Source organism: Lactuca virosa, chromosome 7, assembly GCF_052849685.1.
Source record: "Lactuca virosa cultivar CGN04683 chromosome 7, Lactuca_virosa_CGN04683_v6, whole genome shotgun sequence".
Lineage (NCBI taxonomy): Eukaryota > Viridiplantae > Streptophyta > Magnoliopsida > Asterales > Asteraceae > Lactuca > Lactuca virosa.
In genome coordinates, this window is record NC_136432.1 from 204,390,831 (window position 1) to 204,414,544 (window position 23,714).

At 36.5% G+C, this 23,714-nt stretch overlaps 1 protein-coding gene across 1 annotated transcript; it reads left to right on the forward strand.

The window, feature by feature from the left end:
- Positions 1 to 9,207: 9,207 nt before the first annotated feature.
- On the forward strand, positions 9,208 to 10,841 carry LOC145125137 (major pollen allergen Art v 1-like). The gene is made up of 2 exons (XM_079060621.1): positions 9,208 to 9,596; positions 10,392 to 10,841. Exons 1-2 carry the CDS (start codon positions 9,533 to 9,535, stop codon positions 10,805 to 10,807), a joined length of 480 nt encoding a protein of 159 aa, XP_078916747.1. The 5' UTR covers positions 9,208 to 9,532; the 3' UTR covers positions 10,808 to 10,841.
- The last annotated feature ends 12,873 nt before the right edge of the window (positions 10,842 to 23,714 follow it).

A 23,714-nucleotide genomic window follows, 5' to 3' on the forward strand; every position in this document is an offset into this window, starting at 1 on the left:
TAAGTGCTAGTCCTACACTCTGATTATGTGGGAGTGTTACCAAGGACGTGTCTCCAACTTAGACTAATAAATTTACAAGTAATAATACTGAAAATCATGTTTATGATTTGCATGAATCCTTTATAAAATAATACATTTTACTACATGATTCACAAGTTCATGTTTCTACGAGTTGATTTCTTAATCGTTTAGTAAAACTAATTTTCCGTGATAAAAGCATGCTGAAGGTATAATTATCTTAAACAAAATAATATATTTTGAGCACAAGTTTCCTTATGCTTTTGCTTGTATTCCCCCCCCCCCCTGAAAACATGGAAAACTCGGAAAAACGTAGGGGTATGAACTCACCTCGAGCGATTCAAATGAAGGATCGATACGGAAAGCGGGATGTTCAAGTGAAGCCTTGAATACGATTTGATCCTAATTAACATGTAATGACACATAAAGGAGTCAAATGATGGTATTTCCTTACTAAATGTGATGGAGAACCACTCTAGGGACTTGGAACTACTTACACTAAGTGTTAGAGCCTTGAAGGATTGCATGAGGGGAGTGTATGGCCACCTTTAAGGTGTGTGCGGCCATGGGTGTGCACCCCAAGGGGTGTGCGGCCATACACTCATGATGGAAGGTGTTCTTGGGGTATTTCAAGGTCCATACTTACATCCACGAAGTGTTCTAGGTCTATACCCAAATGTAGTGCAATATAAGGGTCCTAGAGGTGCGTTTATGGTCCTAGAATGAGTGTATGGTCGCACACATGGGTGTTCTGCCGCACAAGGGTGTGTGCAGCCGTACACAGGTGTGTGCGGTCGTACACCCCACACAAAGATGTCCAAAAATGTCATTCCAAGATACAACAAGGCTAGGGGCATGTCTACATCGAATATGGAAGTTAAACTCTCACTTTGGAGGGTGTTTTAAGGGTGTGCGGCCCACCTTATGAAGGTGTGCGGCCGCACTCACTTCCAACACGAAGAACATGTCCACTTTTGCACACTTAAGGCCTAGATAGAGGGGTCTTTCATGAATTGAAAGCTAGGGGAAGAAGTACTCACGTTCTTGAAGCTTTGGGAGGTTCAAAGTTGGAGAAACTTGAGAGGAAATGATGTTGTGTGCTGCCAAGGTGCTAAAGGAATGAAAGGAAGGAGGCTACCCTTTATATAGGGGTAAGGGTGATGTCCAAAAGTGAGTGTGCTGCCAAGGGAGTGGGTGTGCGGCTGCACACCCATGTGTACGGCCGTACACTCCTCCAAAAGGTGTGTATGGCCCGATTTTCTCACTGTATGGCATGCTGACTCATTCCTAATCTCAACCTTGGTCAAAATCGAGCTTAGAACACTTAAATGAACCCTTGAATAGTACTATAAATTGACAAAACAAGTTGAATAATGATTAAATTGATTAATTGTACAAGATTGAAGTTCTGTGTTGTCACATCATCCCCCCGTTAGAGGGAATTTCGTCCCGAAATTCAAGGATAAAGTACAATCATGATCTAGGAAATAGATGGGGGTAACTGGTGCCTGAAACATGACGGGGTCGAACTGGGGAGGTGGTGGCGGTGGCGGAGTGTTGTCCCTTCTGTTGGGTCTTGGTCGAGGAGGCATATTTTTCTAGATACAATCAGGAAGAAGAGGATGGTAAGTCCTCAAGATATATGAAACAAGATATATCTCATCCTGATAATAAAAGTGTTTTACCAAGCGATAATCACAGGAAGGTTACTAATGCAAGTAAGTTATCGCTTAAGAAAGAAGAGGTAGCAACACTTGGAATGATTCTATATACTGAGTTTGGCTCTAGCTAAAATACTCCTATAGTATTTTATGTGGGATGTTTTTGGTAAGTTTTTAGGCTTGCTGCAACACCATAGTCACTCCCAAGCACATGTTGGTCATGTCTCGAATGAATATAGTTGATCAGGCTATATTGACCCTAGACATGATTACATAACTGCCCAGGTTTAACCGCAGTGTCCAACATCCAAATACTTTTGTTTTGTTCTACTTACGACACGGATTCTGATACTCGGGTGTACTTATATACTTTTATAAAAATACTTGTATTTTCGAAAGTATACTTTTTAGTTTAGAGCACTTAGGCCCCTTAATATTTATAGTTGTATACCATGTAAGGTTCGGTATACTTAGTTCACTATAAACAAGGGATCTGATACCAATCTGTCACACCCCCAAACAGGAACGGCGGAAACTTTCGGGGGTGGACGACGTCATGCGTAGTATCACAACATTTGTATAGCAAGCATAGTAAACACAACCAAACATTGAATACAATCATGAAAAGTGTTTACATCAGTTTGAAACTTGTTTTAAATACATTTAAAGTATGCAAAATATAGAAAACATGACTCTTATTGCTCCAGCTCCTCTAATCCATGAAGTACCTGTCTACTGATTCCCTGAGAATACAAGCAATTTTGAAAATATATCAGCATAAAGCTGGTGAGTTCATAAGCATTTAGTTTTGGTGGGAAAAGTGTTTCTGGAATCCTTTCGAAAAGTGTTCCTCAAGAAAATCCTACATTTTCTTATGAAAAACGTGTTTGAAAAACCCATTCCTTCCATGACTTCCAGATTCATACCAGATATGTACAATCCCAGGAGTCGTGGAAGGAATATGAATATCCATTGATTACATATTAAACAATCTGCTTTTGAATAGTCGGGTTATCCCAGGAAAATCCTATGTTTTCCCTAAAGGTTGATGATTGGTTATCCGTTCCAAACTGAGGTGTGCACGTATCTACCATACTCGTAAAAGCAGTTTTCTTTTAAAAACCCTGGTTACACCCAGAGAGGTATATTAGCCTTATTACATAAATAAAACTAAATAAAAGAAAACCGTGATAAACTAAGTCCTGAAGGTATTATTAGTAATACCCTCCAGTAATCTATCGGTTATTACTCTTTGAGGTTAGTTTATTTGATTCATTATTACAAAAGTAAATCTCTGCTATCTAAATTTCGGGTTTTATAACCATACATTAACTTGATATGGCACGTATGGGGGCCAATATCCTTTATGACTTTGTCACCCGTAGACCTGCTGGTCCCACTGTAGCTAGCAGCGAGGTGCGGGATAGTCAGTCCCGTATAGATCTATACACAACAGTCACGCTCTCCCTACAAGAGATTCTGGTCATAAGTGCTAGTCCTACACTCTGATTATGTGGGAGTGTTACCAAGGACGTGTCTCCAACTTAGACTAACAAATTTACAAGTAATAATACTGAAAATCCTGTTTATGATTTGCATGAATCCTATATAAAATAATACATTTTACTACATGATTCACAAGTTCAAGTTTCTACAAGTTGATTTCTTAATCGTTTAGTAAAACTGTTTTTCCGTGATAAAAGCATGTTGAATGTATAATTATCTTAAACAAAATAATATATTTTAAGCACAAGTTTCCTTATGCTTTTGCTTGTATTCCCCCCTGAAAACATGGAAAACTCGGAAAAACGTAGGGGTATGAACTCACCTCGAGCGATTCAAATGAAGGATCGATACGGAAAGCAGGATGTTCAAGTGAAGCCTTGAACACGATTTGATCCTAATTAACATGTAATGACACATAAAGGAGTCAAATGATGGTATTTCCTTACTAAATGTGATGGAGAACCACTCTAGGGACTTGGAACTACTTGCACTAAGTGTTAGAGCCTTGAAGGATTGCATGAGGGGAGTGTATGGCCACCTTTAAGGTGTGTGCGGCCATGGGTGTGCGACCCAAGGGGTATGCGGCCGTATACTCATGATGGAAGGTGTTCTTGGGGTGTTTCAAGGTCCATACTCACATCCACGAAGTGTTCTAGGTCTATACCCAATTATAGTGCAAGATAAGGGTCCTAGAGGTGCGTTTATGGTCCTAGAATGAGTGTATGGTCGCACACAAGAATGTGTAGTCGTACACATGGGTGTGCTGCCGCACACTTGGAGTGTGCTGCCGCACAAGGGTGTGTGCGGCCGTACACAGGTGTGTGCGGTCGTACACCCCACACAAAGATGTCAAAAAATGCCATTCCAAGGTACAACAAGGCTAGGGGCATGTCTACATCGAATATGGAAGTTAAACTCTCACTTTGGAGGGTGTTTTAAGAGTGTGCGGCCCACCTTATGAAGGTGTGCGGCCGCACTCACTTCCAACACGAAGAACATGTCCACTTTTGCACACTTAAGGCCTAGATAGAGGGGTCTTTCATGAATTGAAAGCTAGGGGAAGAAGTACTCACGTTCTTGAAGCTTTGGGAGGTTCAAAGTTGGAGAAACTTGAGAGGAAATGATGTTGTGTGCTGCCAAGGTGCTAAAGGAATGAAAGGAAGGAGGCTACCCTTTATATAGGGGTAAGGGTGCTGCCCAAAAGTGAGTGTGCTGCCAAGGGAGTGGGTGTGCGGCCGCACACCCATGTGTACGGCCGTACACTCCTCCAAGAGGTGTGTATGGCCCGGTTTTCTCTCTATGTGGCATGCTGACTCATTCCTAATCTCAACCTTGGTCAAAATCGAGCTTAGAACACTTAAATGAACCCTTGAATAGTACTAGAAATTGACAAAACAAGTTGAATAATGATTGAATTGATTAATTGTACAAGATTGAAGTTCCGGGTTGTCACAATTAATTATTAAAGTACTTTAATTATTAATAAATATTATCAAAACTTGTTTTTAATTGGAAAATTATTACTTTATAAAAATAAAATTTTAACAACTAATTGGGAAATTATTATTTTTAGGAAATGATAATAAAAAGTGAACCAAAACAACTTAATATAGTATGAATATAAATGTTATGTACAATTTATTTGGACACTTTAACTAAACATCTAGTTGGTATGTAACCACTAGTTATGAGTTGGAGTATAACACACACCACCATCATATCCTAGTGATGATGCCAGAAAATATCTTCCAAGAGGAAGAGATTTAATGTAGTGTTTACTTTTTTCATCCCATACTTCTTACATGACAATACTTTGATTTGATTAAATTTATGGTGCATTATTACATATAAGATAGCATATAAAGGAGTGTAAGGGTGAAAGCTAGCTAGTTTTTCCTCTTATATTCTTCTCTTTTTGGGCTGCCAAAAGCAAGAGCATAAGGCTCTCTTTCCTTCCTCTTTGTCTTGCAATTTGATGCATGATTTAAGGGTTTATAAATTGCTACTTTTTAGGAATTATCTGGTATTAGTTATTAATGTTTTAGAACAACTTGATACAACTGAAGACTAGCATCTTGAAGTGGTTTACTCTTGCTTAGGTGATACCTCTACATAGCTTCTACTTTTTTGATCTTCTTGCCTCACTTCATAAACTTTCAGTCTTGTAGAATCAAAGTCTTCAAAGGTTGTAATATTTTCTTTCTATAGTTTATTTAATCTTTCCATCCTTTGCAAAATGATCATTGGTGAGTTAAAATGGTTTTAAGCTTATTCATAATTTTAAAGCTGCCATTACTGTTTTTAGTATTTTTAGAAATCAATTCTTGAATAAAACCCAACATATGAATCCCCCATTTATATAGTTGGTGGAAATCTTATCACTTCCAAATTTGAATTAAAGGATAAGATTATTTTATTCATTACTAATTATCTATTAATTATTTTAAATAATTAATATAATTCTTCCAAGCATAGTTAATTAACTCCCACCATCTAACTTGTAATTATTTATTAACACTTTAACAAATAATAAATTAATTATATTAATTTCTATTTAGCCATTAAAACTCAATAAATAATAAATTAGTTACCTTTTTATTTATTTTTCATTGCTTTTATATTGGGTCAACTACGTAACATATATACTCCCTTGTGATCAATTTATGTTACCAACATGTTGTGTAGTGGACATATCCACAATAATATTAAGCAAGTGAATCAATATAAACTAAACATGGATAAAAGATGATTATGCAGGAAAAAGTATGTATCTCAATGGCAACAATAAAATGCACACTATTGATTATATGAAGTTTGAATCAATAATCCTAACATGTGCAAACTGAAACAATTACATGCGTTAAAGATACACAATACAATTTATTGGACGACAATGAGAACTTCCAATCACTACCTGAAGATTTTGAAAAGCCCCTTAGCAAAGGAACTCCTAAATTCACATTATTCTCTATAATGGTTGGGCTCCTCAACTTGAATAGAAAGTAAAGAGTATCATAAAAGTTCTCTAATGAACTATTAAATCTGTTAAAAAATATGCTACATCAAGGCAATGAAATGACGCTTGGTACTTATGAGGCTACAAAAACAATGAAAATAATGGGTTCAAAGTATATAATGATACATGCATGTATCAATGACTGCATTTTGTATATTAATAATATAAGGATTTGAATGTATACTCCACTTGTAGAAAATCAAGATTGAGGTTAGAGGACAAGACACGAAATTATATTACAACATTATGAAAAAACTTATTATGGTACTTCTCTATTATTACACGATTGTAACAACTCGTTCAAACAAATACAAAAAAGTGATACTTAATATGGCACGAGACAAGTAGATCAAAAAGCGGTATGTTGTTTTACCCGAGGATGTCACCAACATGGTGTGCCACAGATGAAAGATTTATAGAAATTGCTAATGATCAAAGAAATATACGACTACACATTTCGGCTGGCGGGATTGACGTAAACATGTGAAATAGAAATTACGAATGAAACAACTCTTTCAAAGAAATACAAAAGGGAGATACTTAATATGGCCCCGAGACATGGAGATCAATAAGCATTGTTTTACGTCACCCAAGAATGTCACTAATATGGTGTGCCACAGATGAAAGATTTACAGAAATTGCTAATGATCAAAGAAATATACGGCTACACATTCCGACTGACGGGGTTAATATAAACAATTGAAATTGAAATCACAATATATGTCCCATTTTCATCGTGATTTACAATCTTCTGCTATGGTTGTATATGAAAAGAAAGTTCATTATTTTGTCATTAATAATATCAGATACACCATGTAACAAAATTGATGTTTTTAGAAACTTTGATTAATGATCTTTAGCTTTTATTCGAAGTGGGAGTTGAAATATATGATGCATATACACAAGAGATGTTTACTCTATATGTAGTTCTTTTATGGACTATAAAAGATTAACCCACTCTTAGTCAAATTTATGAATTCCCTACATCGGATATAAATGTTATACAATGTATACGGAACATAATTTCTTAGACTTCCACACTCTCATAAACAAAGTTATGTCGATCATAGGTTATATTTACTATTTGAACATCCATTCAAAAGGCAGAAGAAAGCGTTCAACGGAAAACAAGAGTTCAACACCACTCCACAACATATCACACAAATGACACGGGAACAAATATACAACAAAGTAAAATATATTACAAATAAGTTATGAAAAGTAGATATGGATGATCAATTAGGAGTTCCTGAAAACATTGACATCGATCGAAAGATGGAAACAAAAAGGAAAACATTATAGGGAGTTGGTACATCGGAAAACGGAAACACGAAATCCACTTATTGTAAGAAATGCAACATATATAACAATATCTTAAGTATTAGATGTATAATTTTCCAACAATGTGTAGATTTAATTCATATAAACAAGAATGTAGTTGAGAGACTTATTGGGACATTGCTCCACATTTCAAGAAATATGAAAGATAGTTGAAATGTACAAATGAGCCTGGTGCATCTTGGGTTAAAACCAGAGTTGGAACAGGATACATTAGACAACATAAAAATACTTTTTGTAGAATCTTGCACATCTGTGAATGAGAAAAGGACATATTTTATGAAACAATATATGTCTTAAGGGTTCTAAAAGGGTATTGTTGAAATTTATCTAGTCTAGTGAGTGCAATGGAATAAAATCTTATCAGAATTAAATCACGTGACTATCATATTATAATGGAATCTTATCAGATTTATCAAGGTTTTTTTCAATTCTATTTTTTGCAAAAAATCAATGTGGATGAGGATCGATGCATGAAAAACAAGAATATTTAATATATATATATATATATATATATATATATATATATATATATATATATATATATATATATATATATATATATGAAAGGATCCTTGTATGCATGTCAGTTTGGTATGGTTAATGATGATTATTTGTTAAAAACTTTGGCAAATGGTTTTTTGGTACTTTGGTAATTGGTAATTTGATAGTTTACTTACATATTAATAATTATTAGCTTGATTATAGTTTGGTAATTTGGCAATTGTTAGTTTGTTAGTTTGTAATTGGTTATTGGCAATTGTTAGTTAGTTAGTTTTGGTTTATGTTGATATTTTAACTTATAAGTTTGTGTTCTTATTTATTATGTAGTAGGAGAATCTTCACCGTTTAAAAAAAAAAAACCAAGTGATACTCGAGGAAACGAGGAAGCAATGATGATGACAGTCCAACAATGATTAAATTTTTTGTTATACTTTGTATAACATATTACTTTATAACACTTTTGTTACTTAATTTGACATGTAGTATTGTATCAGTTATGATTTGCGTTTTTGATGTTTCTTATTGGTGTTTCGACACCTTAAAATGGTTGTTCTAAAAAAAAGATAGTATTAGCAGTGACACTATTAATTAGTGGCGACAACATGTATTTGCAACGACATGAGTATTAACGGCGATGGTGAGTATTACGGGGTACACATGTATTAGCGTCGACACATTGCATTGTTGGCGTTTTTTTGAGCAATAGCGTTGGAACAGGGGATTTGTCGCTGCTATTGCCTTTAGCGACGATGAGCTTAGTTTGTAGCGGTGATTTTTGTCGCCGGTAATGATCTATTTTTTTATAGCGTTTAAGGACTTTGTTTTGTTTTTTCTTTTTTATATATTTGGCCTTGTACCAAGCTCGTGTATTAAAATATTCTGACAAAATATATGATTGATAAATTCGCCGCAATGCGTGGAAAATCTCCACCAGAGCTATGCAATCAACAACTGTTAATTTGTTATTGGCATGTTATAATTTGTTATTGGCATGTTATTTCGTACAAAATCACACTTGAGTTCCACCATTAATGGTTATACTTGATGATGATTGAAGGGGTTTATTTAACGTCTCCTATATCTTGTCATATATTCTGTATGAGAGGTCAGTGTTCAAGTTTAGGAGACGGTATGGAACGTATTTTGGTGTCTTAGTGTATGGTCCAAAGAACGAGACTTCTTCTCATATCCTTAAAAAGGCAGGAAACCCTTAATTAGTAGGCTGTTGGAACCCATAGAATACTTTAGAACATGATCAAAAAATTGAAGCGTATATAACTACCTAATCTTTCTTTGATCTTCATATGAAAGTGTGCATCAAAGCTCGTATGAAACAACATGCGTGGATACTTAGATTTTTTGTTTAGATTTGTCATCTTTGACGCAGATTTTATTATAGCTCCTTCTATAAATACCCTTTCCTTCTCAACCTATTCTTCACCCAAGTCGTAGCGGTGTTCTTTAATTAGCATCATCATAACTGATCAAAATGGCAGAAATTTCACTTGGTTTCCTTGCATTCTCTCTACTCGTCTTCGTTCTGACTATTTCAGGTGCTTAATAAAACTTCGTTTAGCAGATTTCAGTTATTTAAATTTTATTTGTCTGTCATTTGTAAAAAGAAGATATTTACTTTTTGAACCTTTTTTTTGTAATGGTCGAGATTTTGAAGTTTTATACAAAACCAGAAATACATTACAGGTGATGTTAACTATTTCTGTTTGGGATCATTCTCTTGCTCAAAATTAAGCCTCGTTCATTATTCGGTTGCAAAACATGATTTCATATATTCATTTTCAAATCTTCAATATCAATTGCGAGTGAATGTAATTATCTATTTTCCTAAAGCCTCACCATCCGGTTGGTACTTTTTGTTTTGTTTTGTTTTTGTTTTTTTTTTTTTTTCTGAAAAAAGTTATTGCCGCTAAATAAATAAATGCGGGTGATTCGTTTCTTGCAAAATTAGTAATGTGCCTTATTTTACAAACTTAATGACACTAAGTAGTAATTTTTTTTTTTTTTTGATAATCTTGATTGGATTAAGTCAAGTAAAAATTTATACTTACTAAAATAAAAAAAAAAAAGGATGAACTTTTTGTAATAGTAATTTTTCCGTTTCACTTTGTTAAAATGATTTTCAAAAGGCCAATTTTGAGCTTCAAAGCAATAATCGTCGGAATATTATCTTACCAACTGAACAATATTTGGTTTAATAACTTTGATGGTAAACTAACTAAAACATATTGTACTAAATAATAATGCAAAAGGAAAACAAATATCTTCACCTCCATTCATAATATCTTATTTGACTTTTTTTTGTTATAATCAAATTTTAATTACGTGAAAAGAAATCACCACGGTGAAGGGAGAATTATGTGAAAAGCCAAGCAAGACCTGGTCTGGAACGTGCAAAGATACCGACAAATGCAACAAACAGTGCATAGAATGGGAGGGTGCAAAAAATGGTGCTTGTCACCAACGTGAAGCAAAATACATGTGCTTTTGCTACTCTGATTGTCCCCCCAAAGGAAAGAAACCACCTCCCTCTCCAGCTCCAGCTCCAGCTCCGCCTCCGCCTCCACCTCCGCCTCCACCTCCGCCTCCACCACCACCACCGGCTAGCGGGCAGCCGGCTCCACCTCCAGGATGTGCGAAGCTTGATGTAGATAAGCTAATAGCTGAAGCGCTCACCCGCTACAAGATCGAACTTGAGAAAGTGATACATTTTGAGCTTCCAATCGACCCGTCTGTCATCCTTGTATAACAATTATGAATGAAGAGAAAATATTTTGTTATTATATATGTATTTGTTACGTAGTCAATAGCTTTATCATTCCCATATATAATTGTTTCAGGAATATGACAAATTGAGTTTTAATATCAAATTGAGTATTTTTTTTTTCTCTTTAAGAACATATCGGCTGCTTTATTCCTAAATTACATAGTTTATTCCAAATGGGTCTTGAACCTATCATCTTATGGGTGAGAGGCACATTTCGACAACAAAAGATATATAAGCTAGAAGCCTTTGGTAGTTATTAAATAAAATATATGATATGCAACTTTTAAAGAATAATTTTAAACAAAACTACATGAAACGACTTGGTACTTTTATGCATATTGGCAATGTTTTCTCTTGGTTATTGTTGTGCCAAAGTTAGGGATGGCAACGACTTTTGCCAACTTTTCAAGGTTTCTGAATTTCACCCGTATGATTAACTGTGGTTGGGTATTTATCCTAACATACACGTTAACTGAATATACTAGGCATACATTATAGTTCTTTCTTTTTAACAGCACAATTTCATTACTCTCGCCATAAAAAAATAGGAAAAATAGAACAAGAATCAGGCATACATTATTGTTTTACGCTAAACTATATAAGTTTGTCAAATTCCTTAAGCGAACATAGCAGGACAATGTTTACTAGTTACAAATATTGAATTTATACCCAATAATCATATTAAATTTCTTCAAATTCAAAATCTAAAATAAATTTCAGGTAATCATAAAAATCAATTAATTGGATGGAATGATAACTTCATTGGTGTTTAAGTTAATGGCATGTTGTGATTCTCGCACACTTCCGATAACGTTGTCTTGTTAATAAATCTTGTCACACTACAAGAATATAAGCCTTTAGCGGCGACACTATTACCGGCGACATGGACTTTTAGCGGCGACAAATGCTAGAGTCGCCGCTAAAAGTCCATGTCACCGGTAATAGTGTCGCTGCTAAAGGCTTATCACCCGAATCCGCATTTTCTCCCTCTGTTAGATCTCAGCCGTTCGATCAAGTATCTAATCCAACGGTTGGGGTCCCTTATCCGCACAAACCTAATACCGGCGACATTTGTGTCGCCGCTAAAAGTCTAAAACGTCGCCGCTAATAGTTACCTAAAAAATGACGCGGTACCCTTCCCTCCAGATTGTCGCCGCTATTGACTTGAGTCGCCGGTAAAGCCCTAGTCGTCGCCGCTAAAGGCTCCTCGCAGATAAAAAAAACGCACGCATATTGCTCATTTCTTCCCATTTTCATTATGTTGCTGCTATACGCTGCGCCTTTTCCAAGTTCCCCTGATCTTGTGTTCAATTAGTTGATTCAAACAACATATCTCCCCACATTGTGTGAGATTAGGGATCAAGGGTGGTTAGGGCTTCTTGGGACCGATTTCTAGCTCCATCTATTGAAGAAAGGTAAGTTGAATTTCTTGTATCTCTTTGTATTTGTATGTTAATTTCGATTTCTAGCTGCATTTGATGATTAAATTGCAAGAAATTGTTCAATTTCAGTGTTTTTGGTGGTGTTGTCTTTGGGTTTACGGGTGAGGGTATTTTCGGGTGAAGACCAATTTTTCCGGCTACATATCCGTTGATTTCCGCCACTACAGGTTCTATTATTTCAATTTTTTGTGAATTTGGTATTTGTATGTGAAAATTATGTGAAAATTGTCATATGTGAAAATTGTGTGTATATTTGATATTTGTATGAATATATGTGAATTTGGTGTATATATGCCAATGTATGTGTGTTTGATGTATATTTGGTATATGAGTATTTGGTAGAAGTATATATATGATGTTATTATCTATATATATGTGAAATTATATGTGTTTGTTATAAGTAGGATGTTATTGTGTGTGTATGTGAATGTATGTATGTTTGTTGTAAATGTGGTATATGAATGTGAAATTTGTGTATTTGGTATAAATAGGATGTTATTATCTATATATGTGAAATTATGTGTATTTGGTTTAAGTAGGATGTTATTTTGTGTGTATGTGAATGTATTTGTATTTGGTGTATATGTGGTATATATATGTGAAAGTATGTGAATTTCATGCTCTTATGTATTATGTAAAAGTATGTGGTTTTGGTATAAGTAGGATGCTATAATTAAAAAAAAATAAAAAAAAATTATTGTTATAATTGGAAAAAAATAACAAAAAAATGTTATAAAATTGTTTAAAAACTTATATACAAATACTAGAAAGTTTCTAATTTCTTCCCAACCTAACCCCAAATTAACCAATAAGTTCTATAGTTAACTTATACTCTTCAAATTAACTGATAATGTTATATTTCTATAGTTTCATATTTATATTTTCATGTCTTTTTTAGTTTTTAAATTTTTTATTTGCAACATATTTATACAATGTTAGAAATAAAAAATATATATATTTTTTAATCTCGACGGTAAAAAAGAACAACACAACAACATAATATAATTTTTTAAAGTACAATCGTATAATTGAAAAATAAAATAAAAAATGTTATAAATAAAAAAAATATAAAAATGTACAATAGTAAGAAATGTTTTTTATGGATATATCAAATTATTAATTTTTCTTTATTTAATATTTTATTCATTAAAAACTAGTTGCTAAACATATTAAAAGAAACAAACTATTTTTTTTCAATAACCATCGGTGTGTTGTCGAGCATGTTAATCATCGAAGTATTTGGGATCTACCATCGAACGATGACCATGTCCAAAATGTTGACAATGGTTCACACGAAAATGTAGACAATGTCGATGTACTTCAAAATATCTCTTCATCCGATGCTCCACTTTTTATCGATTTCAGCATGTACTTTCAGAACATTCCTAGAGTCATTGTTTATTTAGAAAGTGCAACTGAAGTTCCTCCGCCGACTGGTAAAGTCAATGATGTTTCTGATTGCGAGACTTACTACGATGAGACCGATTATGATTATGATACCGAAGAAGACACTGAAGGATATGAGGAAGATTCTGATTAGAATAGTTCTTATGTAATACGTGTTTGTAATATGAACTTTATTTGGATTTCTAGTTTAAATAGAAATGTTTATTCCTATGTAAATGTTTATTTCTATGTAATGTGTATTTGTAATAAAAATTGTATTGGTATATGTTATAATTTTTCAGGAAATGATGACAATATGGCTTTTGTTTATGTATACCATGGCTGCTATTATGGGTCGTGGACACGGGGGTGATGGAGCTGAGGACCCACCTCTCCCAGGTGGTAGAGGTGCTGGTCATCACGAGCAGGACGATAAGTCTTATTATGAATGTTTATTTACTATTTTTGTTCAGTTATTATAAATTAAATATCGTTTCTAATAATTTTTAATTACATTTGTAGTTGAGCAACGTGCACGAAGGAAAGTTCGAGGCAAAGCGAAAAATATAAAGCTTGAAAAAGCGATCTTACGGAACCAGGGCAAACCGATTAGCATCGAATATGATAGGGATATCACATTTGATCCCGTAGGAGAGCCGAAAGACATGTTTTCCCGAGAAGTTGGAAAAACAATGTGGCACATGGTCCCTTTTGATAAATGGACTTGGAAAAAAGTTTCCCCTGCAATACAGGACACCGTATTACAACATTTAGCGGTAATTATTTATTTAAATATATTTTATATGGTTAACTATAATTGTTTTTTACTTGGTTAACTTTTTTTTTTGTAGACAAAGTTTGATTTGGATCAGATGTATCGGGATATACAAGCTAATATGTTGACAGAAAGTTTTCAAGCAGCTTTGTTAAAAGGTTATCGAGAACGTAAAGCTGACGCAAAAGAATATTTTATGTCAGTCAGAGGGTATGAAGATATCCCGGGAGCATTAGCCAACCTTCCAAAGGGTATGGAAGTTGATAACTGGAAGAAAACAGTTGAGTATTTCCAAACAGACGAACATAGAATTGCTTCAGAAAGGAACAAAAAAATCCGTGAAATGCAAACAAATGTGAATCGTGGGGGGTCGAGCTCGTATAACAGTACTTGCTATAAGAAGGTAACGTACAATACATGTAATTATTTTTTTAAAATATAATCTAATTTTTAAAGTTAAACAGAACCTTAAGAGAGTGGAAACGTTTCGCAAAGCTCATACCGATAAGAATGGTGTATTTGTTACTGCTGAGGCGGAACAACAATATGTAAGTATTTAATTATAATTTTATCATATAATTAAATGTTTATTTATACTTAATTGTTACTCACTTTTGGGAGTTACAGAATCGGTTAGTTGAAGGGCTGTTAGAACAAACTCAAGGTGAAAGTGAGTTAACACCCGATCAAGAAAGAGTTGCGTTTGAGAAAGTATTAGGAGAGCGACGTGGCCATATTAGAGGCACTGGTCGTAAACCTTCTGCTCTCCCGCCGATTCCACAGCCTTTGCAACCATCACCACAACTATCACAACCATCACAAGTAAAACAATCTACTTTGGTTTTGTGGTGATTATTTGCTAAAAAATTTGGTAATTAGGTTTTTGTCCCAAGTGCGAAAAATAACAACGTACTTTGATTTTTTGTCTTAGTTTAAAAATAGTAATCTACTTTAGCATCGTAAAATGCATGTTGATTTGGTAATTTTGGTTTTGTGGTGATTATTTGCTAAAAACTTTGGTAATTAGGTTTTTGTCCCAAGTGCAAAAAATAACAACGTACTTTGGTTTTTTGTCTTAGTTTAAAAATAACAATCTACTTTAGCATCGTAAAATGCATGTTAATTTGGTAATTTTGGTTTTGTGGTTATTATTTGCTAAAAAGTTTGGTAATTAGGTTTTTGTCCCAAGTGCAAAAAATAACAACGTACTTTGGTTTTTTGTCTTAGTTTAAAAATAGTAATCTACTTTAGCATCGTAAAATGCATGTTGATTTGGTAATTTTGGTTTTGTGGTGATTATTTGCTAAAAACTTTGGTAATTAGGTTTTTGTCCCAAGTGCAAAAAATAACAACGTACTTTGGTTTTTTTGTCTTAGTTTAAAAATAGCAATCTACTTTAGCATCGTAAAATGCATGTTGATTTGGTAATTTTGGTTTTGTGGTGATTATTTGCTAAAAACTTTGGTAATTAGGTTTTTGTCCCAAGTGCAAAAAATAACAACGTACTTTGGTTTTTTGTCTTAGTTTAAAAATAACAATGTATTTTGATAGTTTTTGTTTATGTTTGATAATTTAACTTATAAGTTTATATATGTTGTTATTAATTATGTAGTTGAAAAAATCTTCGTGCAATGCTCAACGACCCGACATGTAGGGATGAGCTTTATTCGTTTTTTTTAATCCCAAAATAATCGAGGAAACGATGGGAACGCAGATGATGGTATGTAGGGATGAGTTTTATTTGCATACGTTGTCACGCTTTGCTACTTGATAGATTGTAAAACTTTGGTTGTTTTTTGTAATTACCGGTGACACTAATACCGGGTGACATTATTACTTTTTATATTTAATCGGATATTATGACTTTTGATATTTAATTAATTATAGTCGGATGTTTGTTTTGTAATTAGCGTCGACACTATTATTTTTTATATTTAATCGAATGTTGTTATGTAATTACCGAGGACATTATTACCGGCAACCAAAATCGATAATTAAAAAAAATTAAAAAAAAATGAAAATTGTTATTACCGGCGACAGAGTTATTACCGGCGACTTCATTATTAGCGGCGACACACCTCATTAGCGGTGGCAGGATCATTAGCGGCGACATCTCTCATTAGCGGCGACAAGTTGATCAATAGCGACGAAGCAATAGCGGCGACTTATTACCGGCGACTTATTACCGGCGACGCATCGCCGCTATTACTATTACCGGCGAGAACTTGACTTATTACTGGCGACTTTTGTCGCCGCTAATGATCGTTTTCCTTGTAGTGTCAATGGATCTAACCACACTTGATTATGGTTTTTGGGGAGATTCCCATTCATACGTTCTCTAATAACTATTTGTTAATTTAAAAATTACATCATATGGGAAAATTCCTGAACCACCATTACCAAAAAAAACATGTATATGACGACAAAGCATTAAGCATGACTGTATGCCGTCGCTATATGTAAGCCACAAACGAAAAATAGTCTTTAATTAGAACATGCTTGCGATATTGCATCCTCCGTTATGGCAGACATAAGAAATGATATGTTGGTATGTATGTTCTCATTACAATGTATATTTTGTTTATGTTGTGATTTAATAACATAATATAATGGATATTCAAGTCTTTATTTATCACTTCTTTCATTCCTATAACTTCTTCCACATTTTATTTCCGAATACCTCGAAGCCTTAAAAGACGAATATGTTATGGAACACATTTTACTATAAGAATTCCCAAAGACTCCATAGTTCCGCCTAGTTCCGCCTTACATAACTACATGAGATTGCAGTTTCATTCCTAAGTAAATGTTTCAAAGTTGGAAACCCATAATTTATACAGAAAAATTATGCCTTTGAGAATCTCTCTTAATTCTTCTTTAACCTAACATACATCTTTATGACAGAAAGACTACTTCATTTTTAGGAACATTGAACATGGATACAAGTACTTCGTCATAGCATCTAAGAAGTTATAACACACTGATCACATATGTTCTTAGGATGATTCTAAAGGATAGTACAAAATCAATCAAGACATTCATTATACAGAGGAGAAATATAAATAAGATACAACAAACTTTCCCAATTTACATGAGATTACAAATCAATTTTAAATATAAAATAATAATAACAATATATCGTCTAATATTCCCCGACAGTTGGAGCGGGAGGAAACGAATGCTCAAACTGGACTTGACGATGTGAAACGGTTGACTTGGAAGTCTCTTAGTGAAGATGTCTGAATATTGATGATCAGGACGTGGATAACATAGATCCTTCCTATTTGAATAGGTTCTCGATTGAATGTCGATATCAACATTTTCTATGCATTGATGTTTGACCAGATTAACACCGGAAATGTTGTCGCAGTAAACAAGCATAGCTTTGGTTACCAGTACATGAAGTTCGAGAAGACGTTTTCTAGCCAACTTGTTTATGTGGCGACGTTAGCAACTCCTCTATATTCTGCTTCCACTGGAGCGGGACACTGTGGGTTGTCGTTTGGATGACCACGATACGAGATTGTCCCTTAGAAACACACAATACCCAGATGTAGATCTACATGAGTCGGGAACCCCCCCCCCCTCCTAATGGGCGTCCAAGTAATCTGTGAAATGGAGTTTCGGGGACGTAGATATGGAGACCTTGATTAGCGGTTCCTTTAAAATATATAAGGATGTGTTTGAGGAAATTGAAATGGGGGCTCTCGAGGCACATGCATGAATAAACATATTTGTTATATGACATATGTGATATCAAGTCTCGTAAAATTTAGGTATTGGAAGGCTCCGGCTAAACTTTGGTAAAGAGTGCCATCTTTGAGTGGTTGAGCGACGTTAGCATTAATTTATGACGAAGTGTCAACCGATTAGCGGCGAGATACTTTGAGTGGTTTTAGTCCGCCATATTAGCTCGATTTAGGATGTATTACGCATATTGCGACTGCGAAAGAAACAAGACAATATCGAAGCGAGATACTTGAATGCCGAGAAAGTGATGTAGGTTGCCCAAATCAGTCATGGAAAATTCTTGGGAAAGTGTGTCAATGGCTTGTCTCAAGAACGAATCATTGGACGCAGTGAGGATAATGTCATCGACATATAGGATTAAGTACAAAATATTGTTTCCTTCCGGATAAACAAGTAATGAGGTCTATGTGACAGAACTTTTAAAACAGTGATAGATGATATATATGAAGCAAACCTATGATACCAAGCTGGTGGTGCCTGTTTGAGCGAATATTAATATTTTCGCAAACGACATACGTAATGCGGATGTGAGCAGTCAATAAAACTCGGGTTGATGCATGTAGACAGTTTCGGCCAAATTCTCGTGTAAAAATGCATTCTTGACATCGACTTTGTAAATTGGCCATGAGAAGGAAACTGTTAAGGTAAGAACCGTACGAATGGTAGTGGTCTTGAGAACGGGGCTAAAGGTGTCATCATAGTCAACGTCAACCTGTTAAGATCTCCCATTACCAACTAGTCGTGCTTTATACCTTGCTAGGGAACCATCATCATGAAATTTATGGTGATATAGCCACAATCATCGTATTATATGAGCAACATGTGGTCTCGGGACCAGTTCCCATGTCTCATTTTCAAATAAGGCATTATATTCATCGGACATAAAATGTTTCTTGTTAGGTTCGAGAAGGGAAATGTAGAGATTTTTTAGAATTCGGGAGAAGTTGGAAGTGTGGAGGTTGAGATGTTGAGTAGGTTTAATAATTCCATAGCGTGAACGGGTTCTAATGGGGTAGCTAGGAGTGGGTGTTCGGGCTATTGGAGGGGGCGTGGTTGATGTCGGGGGTATGGTTTGGTATTGGTTGTAGGATGAGGTGTGTTGGAGGGAGCGTAGGGGGAGATGGAGTTGGGGAGGATGGCGCCAATGATTGGTGTATAGGATGGGTGAGGGTGTCGATAATTTGTTGAGAAGGGGAATGTAGAGATTTTTTAGAATTCGGGAAAAGTTAGAAGTGTGGAGGTTGAGGTGTTGAGTAGGTTTAACAATTCTATAGCGTGAACGGGTTGTAATGAGGTAGCTAATAGTGGATTTTAGGGCTATTGGAAGGGGCGTGGTTGATGTCGGGGGTATGGGTTTGGTGTTGGTTGTAGGATGAGGTATGTTGGAGGGAGCATAGGGTGAGACGGGGTTAGCGAGGATGGGGACAAGGATTGCTGTATAGGAGGGGTGAGGGTTTTGAAAGATTGTTGAGGAGGGAAGAAGTGTTTAATGGTGGAGGGTAGGTTAGATTCGGGTTGGAAGAAGTTGTAGTCATTGGGTGTGGTACGAGTGGGATTAGCGAAAAGAAAAGTGGTTTCGTCAAAGGTTACATGACGAGAAAGGTAAATTTTACCAGTTTTGGGATCAAGGCACGGATAACCTCGATAGTTCATGGGGTAGCTAAGGAAAACACATCATATGGAGCATGTGTCGAGTTCGTGAGAGCGGATAGCAAATGAGTTGGGATAACATGGAAATCCAAAAACATGGAGATGGTTATAGGATTGGTGTCGGTGAAATAAGGCAGATATGGGTGTTTGTTTTTGAAGTAATTTGGTTGGAGTGATATTATGAAGATAGGTGGACGTGTGTAAAGAATCTACCCAAAATTTTCATGTGGGGGTTTTAGGTTACAATAACAATGTACTTGTGCCTGTTGGATAAACCATGGCAGCGATGGACTTCGTGCCTGCTGGATAAACCCTGGCAGCGATGGACTTCGTGCCTGCTAGATAAACCCTGGCAGTGATGGACTTCGTGTCTATTCCTTAGGACAATCCTTAGGGATAATAAATGATCAATATATGATTCTTAGGGTAGATCCTTAAGAATAAAGAAGATAATGGGGATGGGGAATTGGGTTAATTGTTTGATGATTAAACATAATAATTATATTATTGTGGGTTGAAAACCCTATGTACTCACCATGTTACCAAACCTTACCCACTCAGTTTGTTGTATCACAGGTGGCTATATGAAAGATACATTCTGCTGAGAGATTCAAGGAGTATTAGGCCACTAGTTTCATTATTTTAAGGCTTGTAATATTTCGTTGTGCTTATGTTTCTGTATTGATGATGACATCCCAATGTTTTAAATAAAAATACATTTCTTTGGAAATGCTTTGATAACATCTTTTTCATGTTTTCTTGAAACAAATTCTGCAATACTATTTTCAAAAGGGATACTTTGATTTTTAAATAAGCATGTCCAAATCGGTGTTTTCTGGCCGTGAAAATGGGGATGTCACAGATCCCCTCTTCTGGAAGAGAGGGTTTCTATTTATACATGTCATGGCGGGAAAAAGATCATGAGAGTACTTTTTGGTCTATGCTGGGCTGATAGGACGTGGAGGCGTCCTATTGGTAGATCGTGTCCCACTACTGATTAGCTTTTGTTGGTGCAGAATTCTAAAGAGGCATGGACCTAAGCATTACACATGTCGCTTTGGGTGATGACTGGTACCGTTTTGTCTCCGAGTGGGCTTCAGTGATTAGGCGCCAAGGAATAATCATGAGATCGCGAGGGCGAGGGCGAGGGCTCTGGGAGACAACCAGTACTGTTTTGTCTCCGAGTTGGCTTTAGTGCACGAGCGCTAAGGAATAATCATGAGATCTCGAGGGCAAGGGCGAGGGCGAGGGTGTTGTCTCAACGTTAGGCGTACATCGATCCTTGACTGTCACATTTATCAAACGTGAGCTCTGTTACATTTGATATATTCTTAGTGGGATACATTAAGAAGTCCCCTAGGCTAGTAGACGTCAGCGTTTTCTTAGGGTAGTTGAGTTGTTCTAGCTTAGACCTGGACACATGTTCGGTTGAGATGACTCTTGATGGTTGTTGGCGTGATGGAAGCATTTGTACTGACATTTTTCATCATTACAACTGCTTAGGCTTCTTGCTTGCATTTAAAACTTCCCTCATCTGTGTCGGTTTCCTTTTGTTCGCTTCTTTCGGCTTCTGCTACTCCTTCTTTCTGTCTAATCTTTTCCTTTTCTCCTTCGTTCTCGTGTTTTCTTTTCGACGTATAATGGCTACCCAAATAACCAAAAGTATGCCATTTGCGAGTGAGATCGCTGATATTCAAGAACGGTTCAGTTTTTCTTCTCGAGCATGGTGTGGAATACCCTTGCAAAGGGGCTATGATTTCTTGTCCACCAGAGGGGAAGGTCGGAGTCCCCATACCGATCTTTGAGGAGAGGCTCCGACTACCCACGTCTGACTTTTTCGATGATGTTATGCGTCAATACGGCTTTTCTGTCGATGATCTGACTCTCAGCACTGTCAATAAGATAGCTGGCTTCGAAATGGCATGCAGGACTTTGGGTGTGCTCCCCCAGTTCTTGGCCTTAAAGTATTTCTTCAACTCTTTGGCTCAGTCCGGGGTTCATATGTTTTCTCAGTGGAGGGGAGTCCATGCGTTCATCATTAATCAGAAGGCCCCTAATAAAATTTGGCAAGACAACTGGTTGTGGGTGAACCGCGATTTGTTCGACTTCGATTATCCTCGTCAGACCAACTTCACTGATCGGATTCCCGCTCTCTTGGGGGTAATGAAATAGTGGCCAGGGCTTTGGGAACCATTTCTTTCAACGGGGAGGATTGTATGCTGGCCGTCATCGGTGTGAGTGCTGCTTGGAGGGCACGTGGGATGATGCCTTAGTTCTTCGTTGAGAAAGACTGTAAGTACCTCTCTTCCCCCCTGTAACGCCCCGATTCTCAGGTATTGATTTTTGCTATAAGATTTTCTTGATTTCAAGGTCTACTCGACGACTTGGTTGCCTTGACTCGTCGAGTAGCAGCGGGTTGGTGCACGTGTTTAAGTGACCTACTCGCGAAGTCCAAGAAGGGACTCGACGAGTAGGAGCTGGAGGATGAAACCTAAATTTTCGGGGTTTTGCACCCTATTTAAAGGATCATTGGCCTCCTCAGCCTCCCCTTACAGCCTCTTGATATTCTATAAACCCTAATTTGTGTGAGTGTGCTCCATTCGTGTGTTTTAAGCTTTGGAAGAGGATTTTTGGTGAGAAAAGCTTGGAGAACAAGTGACTAGAAGCAAGGAACGTGTGGGAATCAGAGATCTACCTCAGTTGGCATCCTTTATAAGGTATTAAGCCGTTATCTTAACCTCATTTCATTCTAGATCTCTTTTGGATGGATTTTAGGGCTTTTCTAGCATATTAGGAAGCCTTTCTTGTGTTTGAGCTAAGATCTGAAGTTGAACCTTCATATTTGAACTCTATTGCATCTCTAAGTCCATAAAGCTTCTAGCTTTTGCAAGAATGAGACTCTCCTAAGGTGTAAAACTCCATTGCAAGCTTAGATTTGTCATTTAAAGTCTCTAGAGCCTTGCATGCACGTAAAGTTTGCAACTTTACGTGATAAACATGCATTGGGATTTGGATCTGAAATATGGAACCTTAGCATGGCTTAAAAATAATATGTTTGGATGAAGGACTGAAGGGACTCGGCGAGTTGCATGGTCAACTCGGCGAGTCCGATGAAGATTGTTGTAGACTCGGCGAGTCAGTAGAGTGACTCGGCGAGTCAGCTAGGGTTTTCCAAACCTTTGGACACGTGTGAACTTGGCGAGTTGCAAAGGAAACTCGACGAGTTGGCCAAGGAGTTCGGCTACCAACATTAGGAACTCGACGAGTCACTTAAGTGACTCGGTGAGTTGACAAGTTATGCAAGGAACTCGGCGAGTGGCTAGTTGTACTCGACGAGTTCAGGTCAACATGGACTGCTGACTTTGACAGTTGACTTTGACTTGACCAAGGGTTGACTATCGGACTCTTAGGGCATTTTGGGAATTTATGAACATGGCTGTGTGGCGAATATTGGTGCTGCAGTTTGAGGCGGTGATCCGAGAGTTGAGCTTATCCTTCGAGTCGACAGTTGCGATGTGAGTTATCCTCACTATACTAAGGGGTCTAAGGCACCAAAGCCGACCTATTGGATATGATTTCCTAGCAGTTGGTAGTATGTTGAGTATGAGTTAATGTTGCATGTTAGTTGCTATGCCAGTTAGGTAGATCTATAGGACTACCTGTAGTATCATGTGATTATCTGTATGTGCATTAGTTGTGTTATATGTCGACATATTATGTGAGATGGGTTGAGGTGATACTGCTCTGTGTGGTAACCAACAAACCTGGGAGCATTCCAGATAGGAGCTGAGGGAGACTACTATTGCGGGCTCGGTGGCAATCCAGATGTGAGCTGTGGGCCCGAAAAGGCAATCCAGACTCACACTGTGGGCCCAGGGGGTAATCC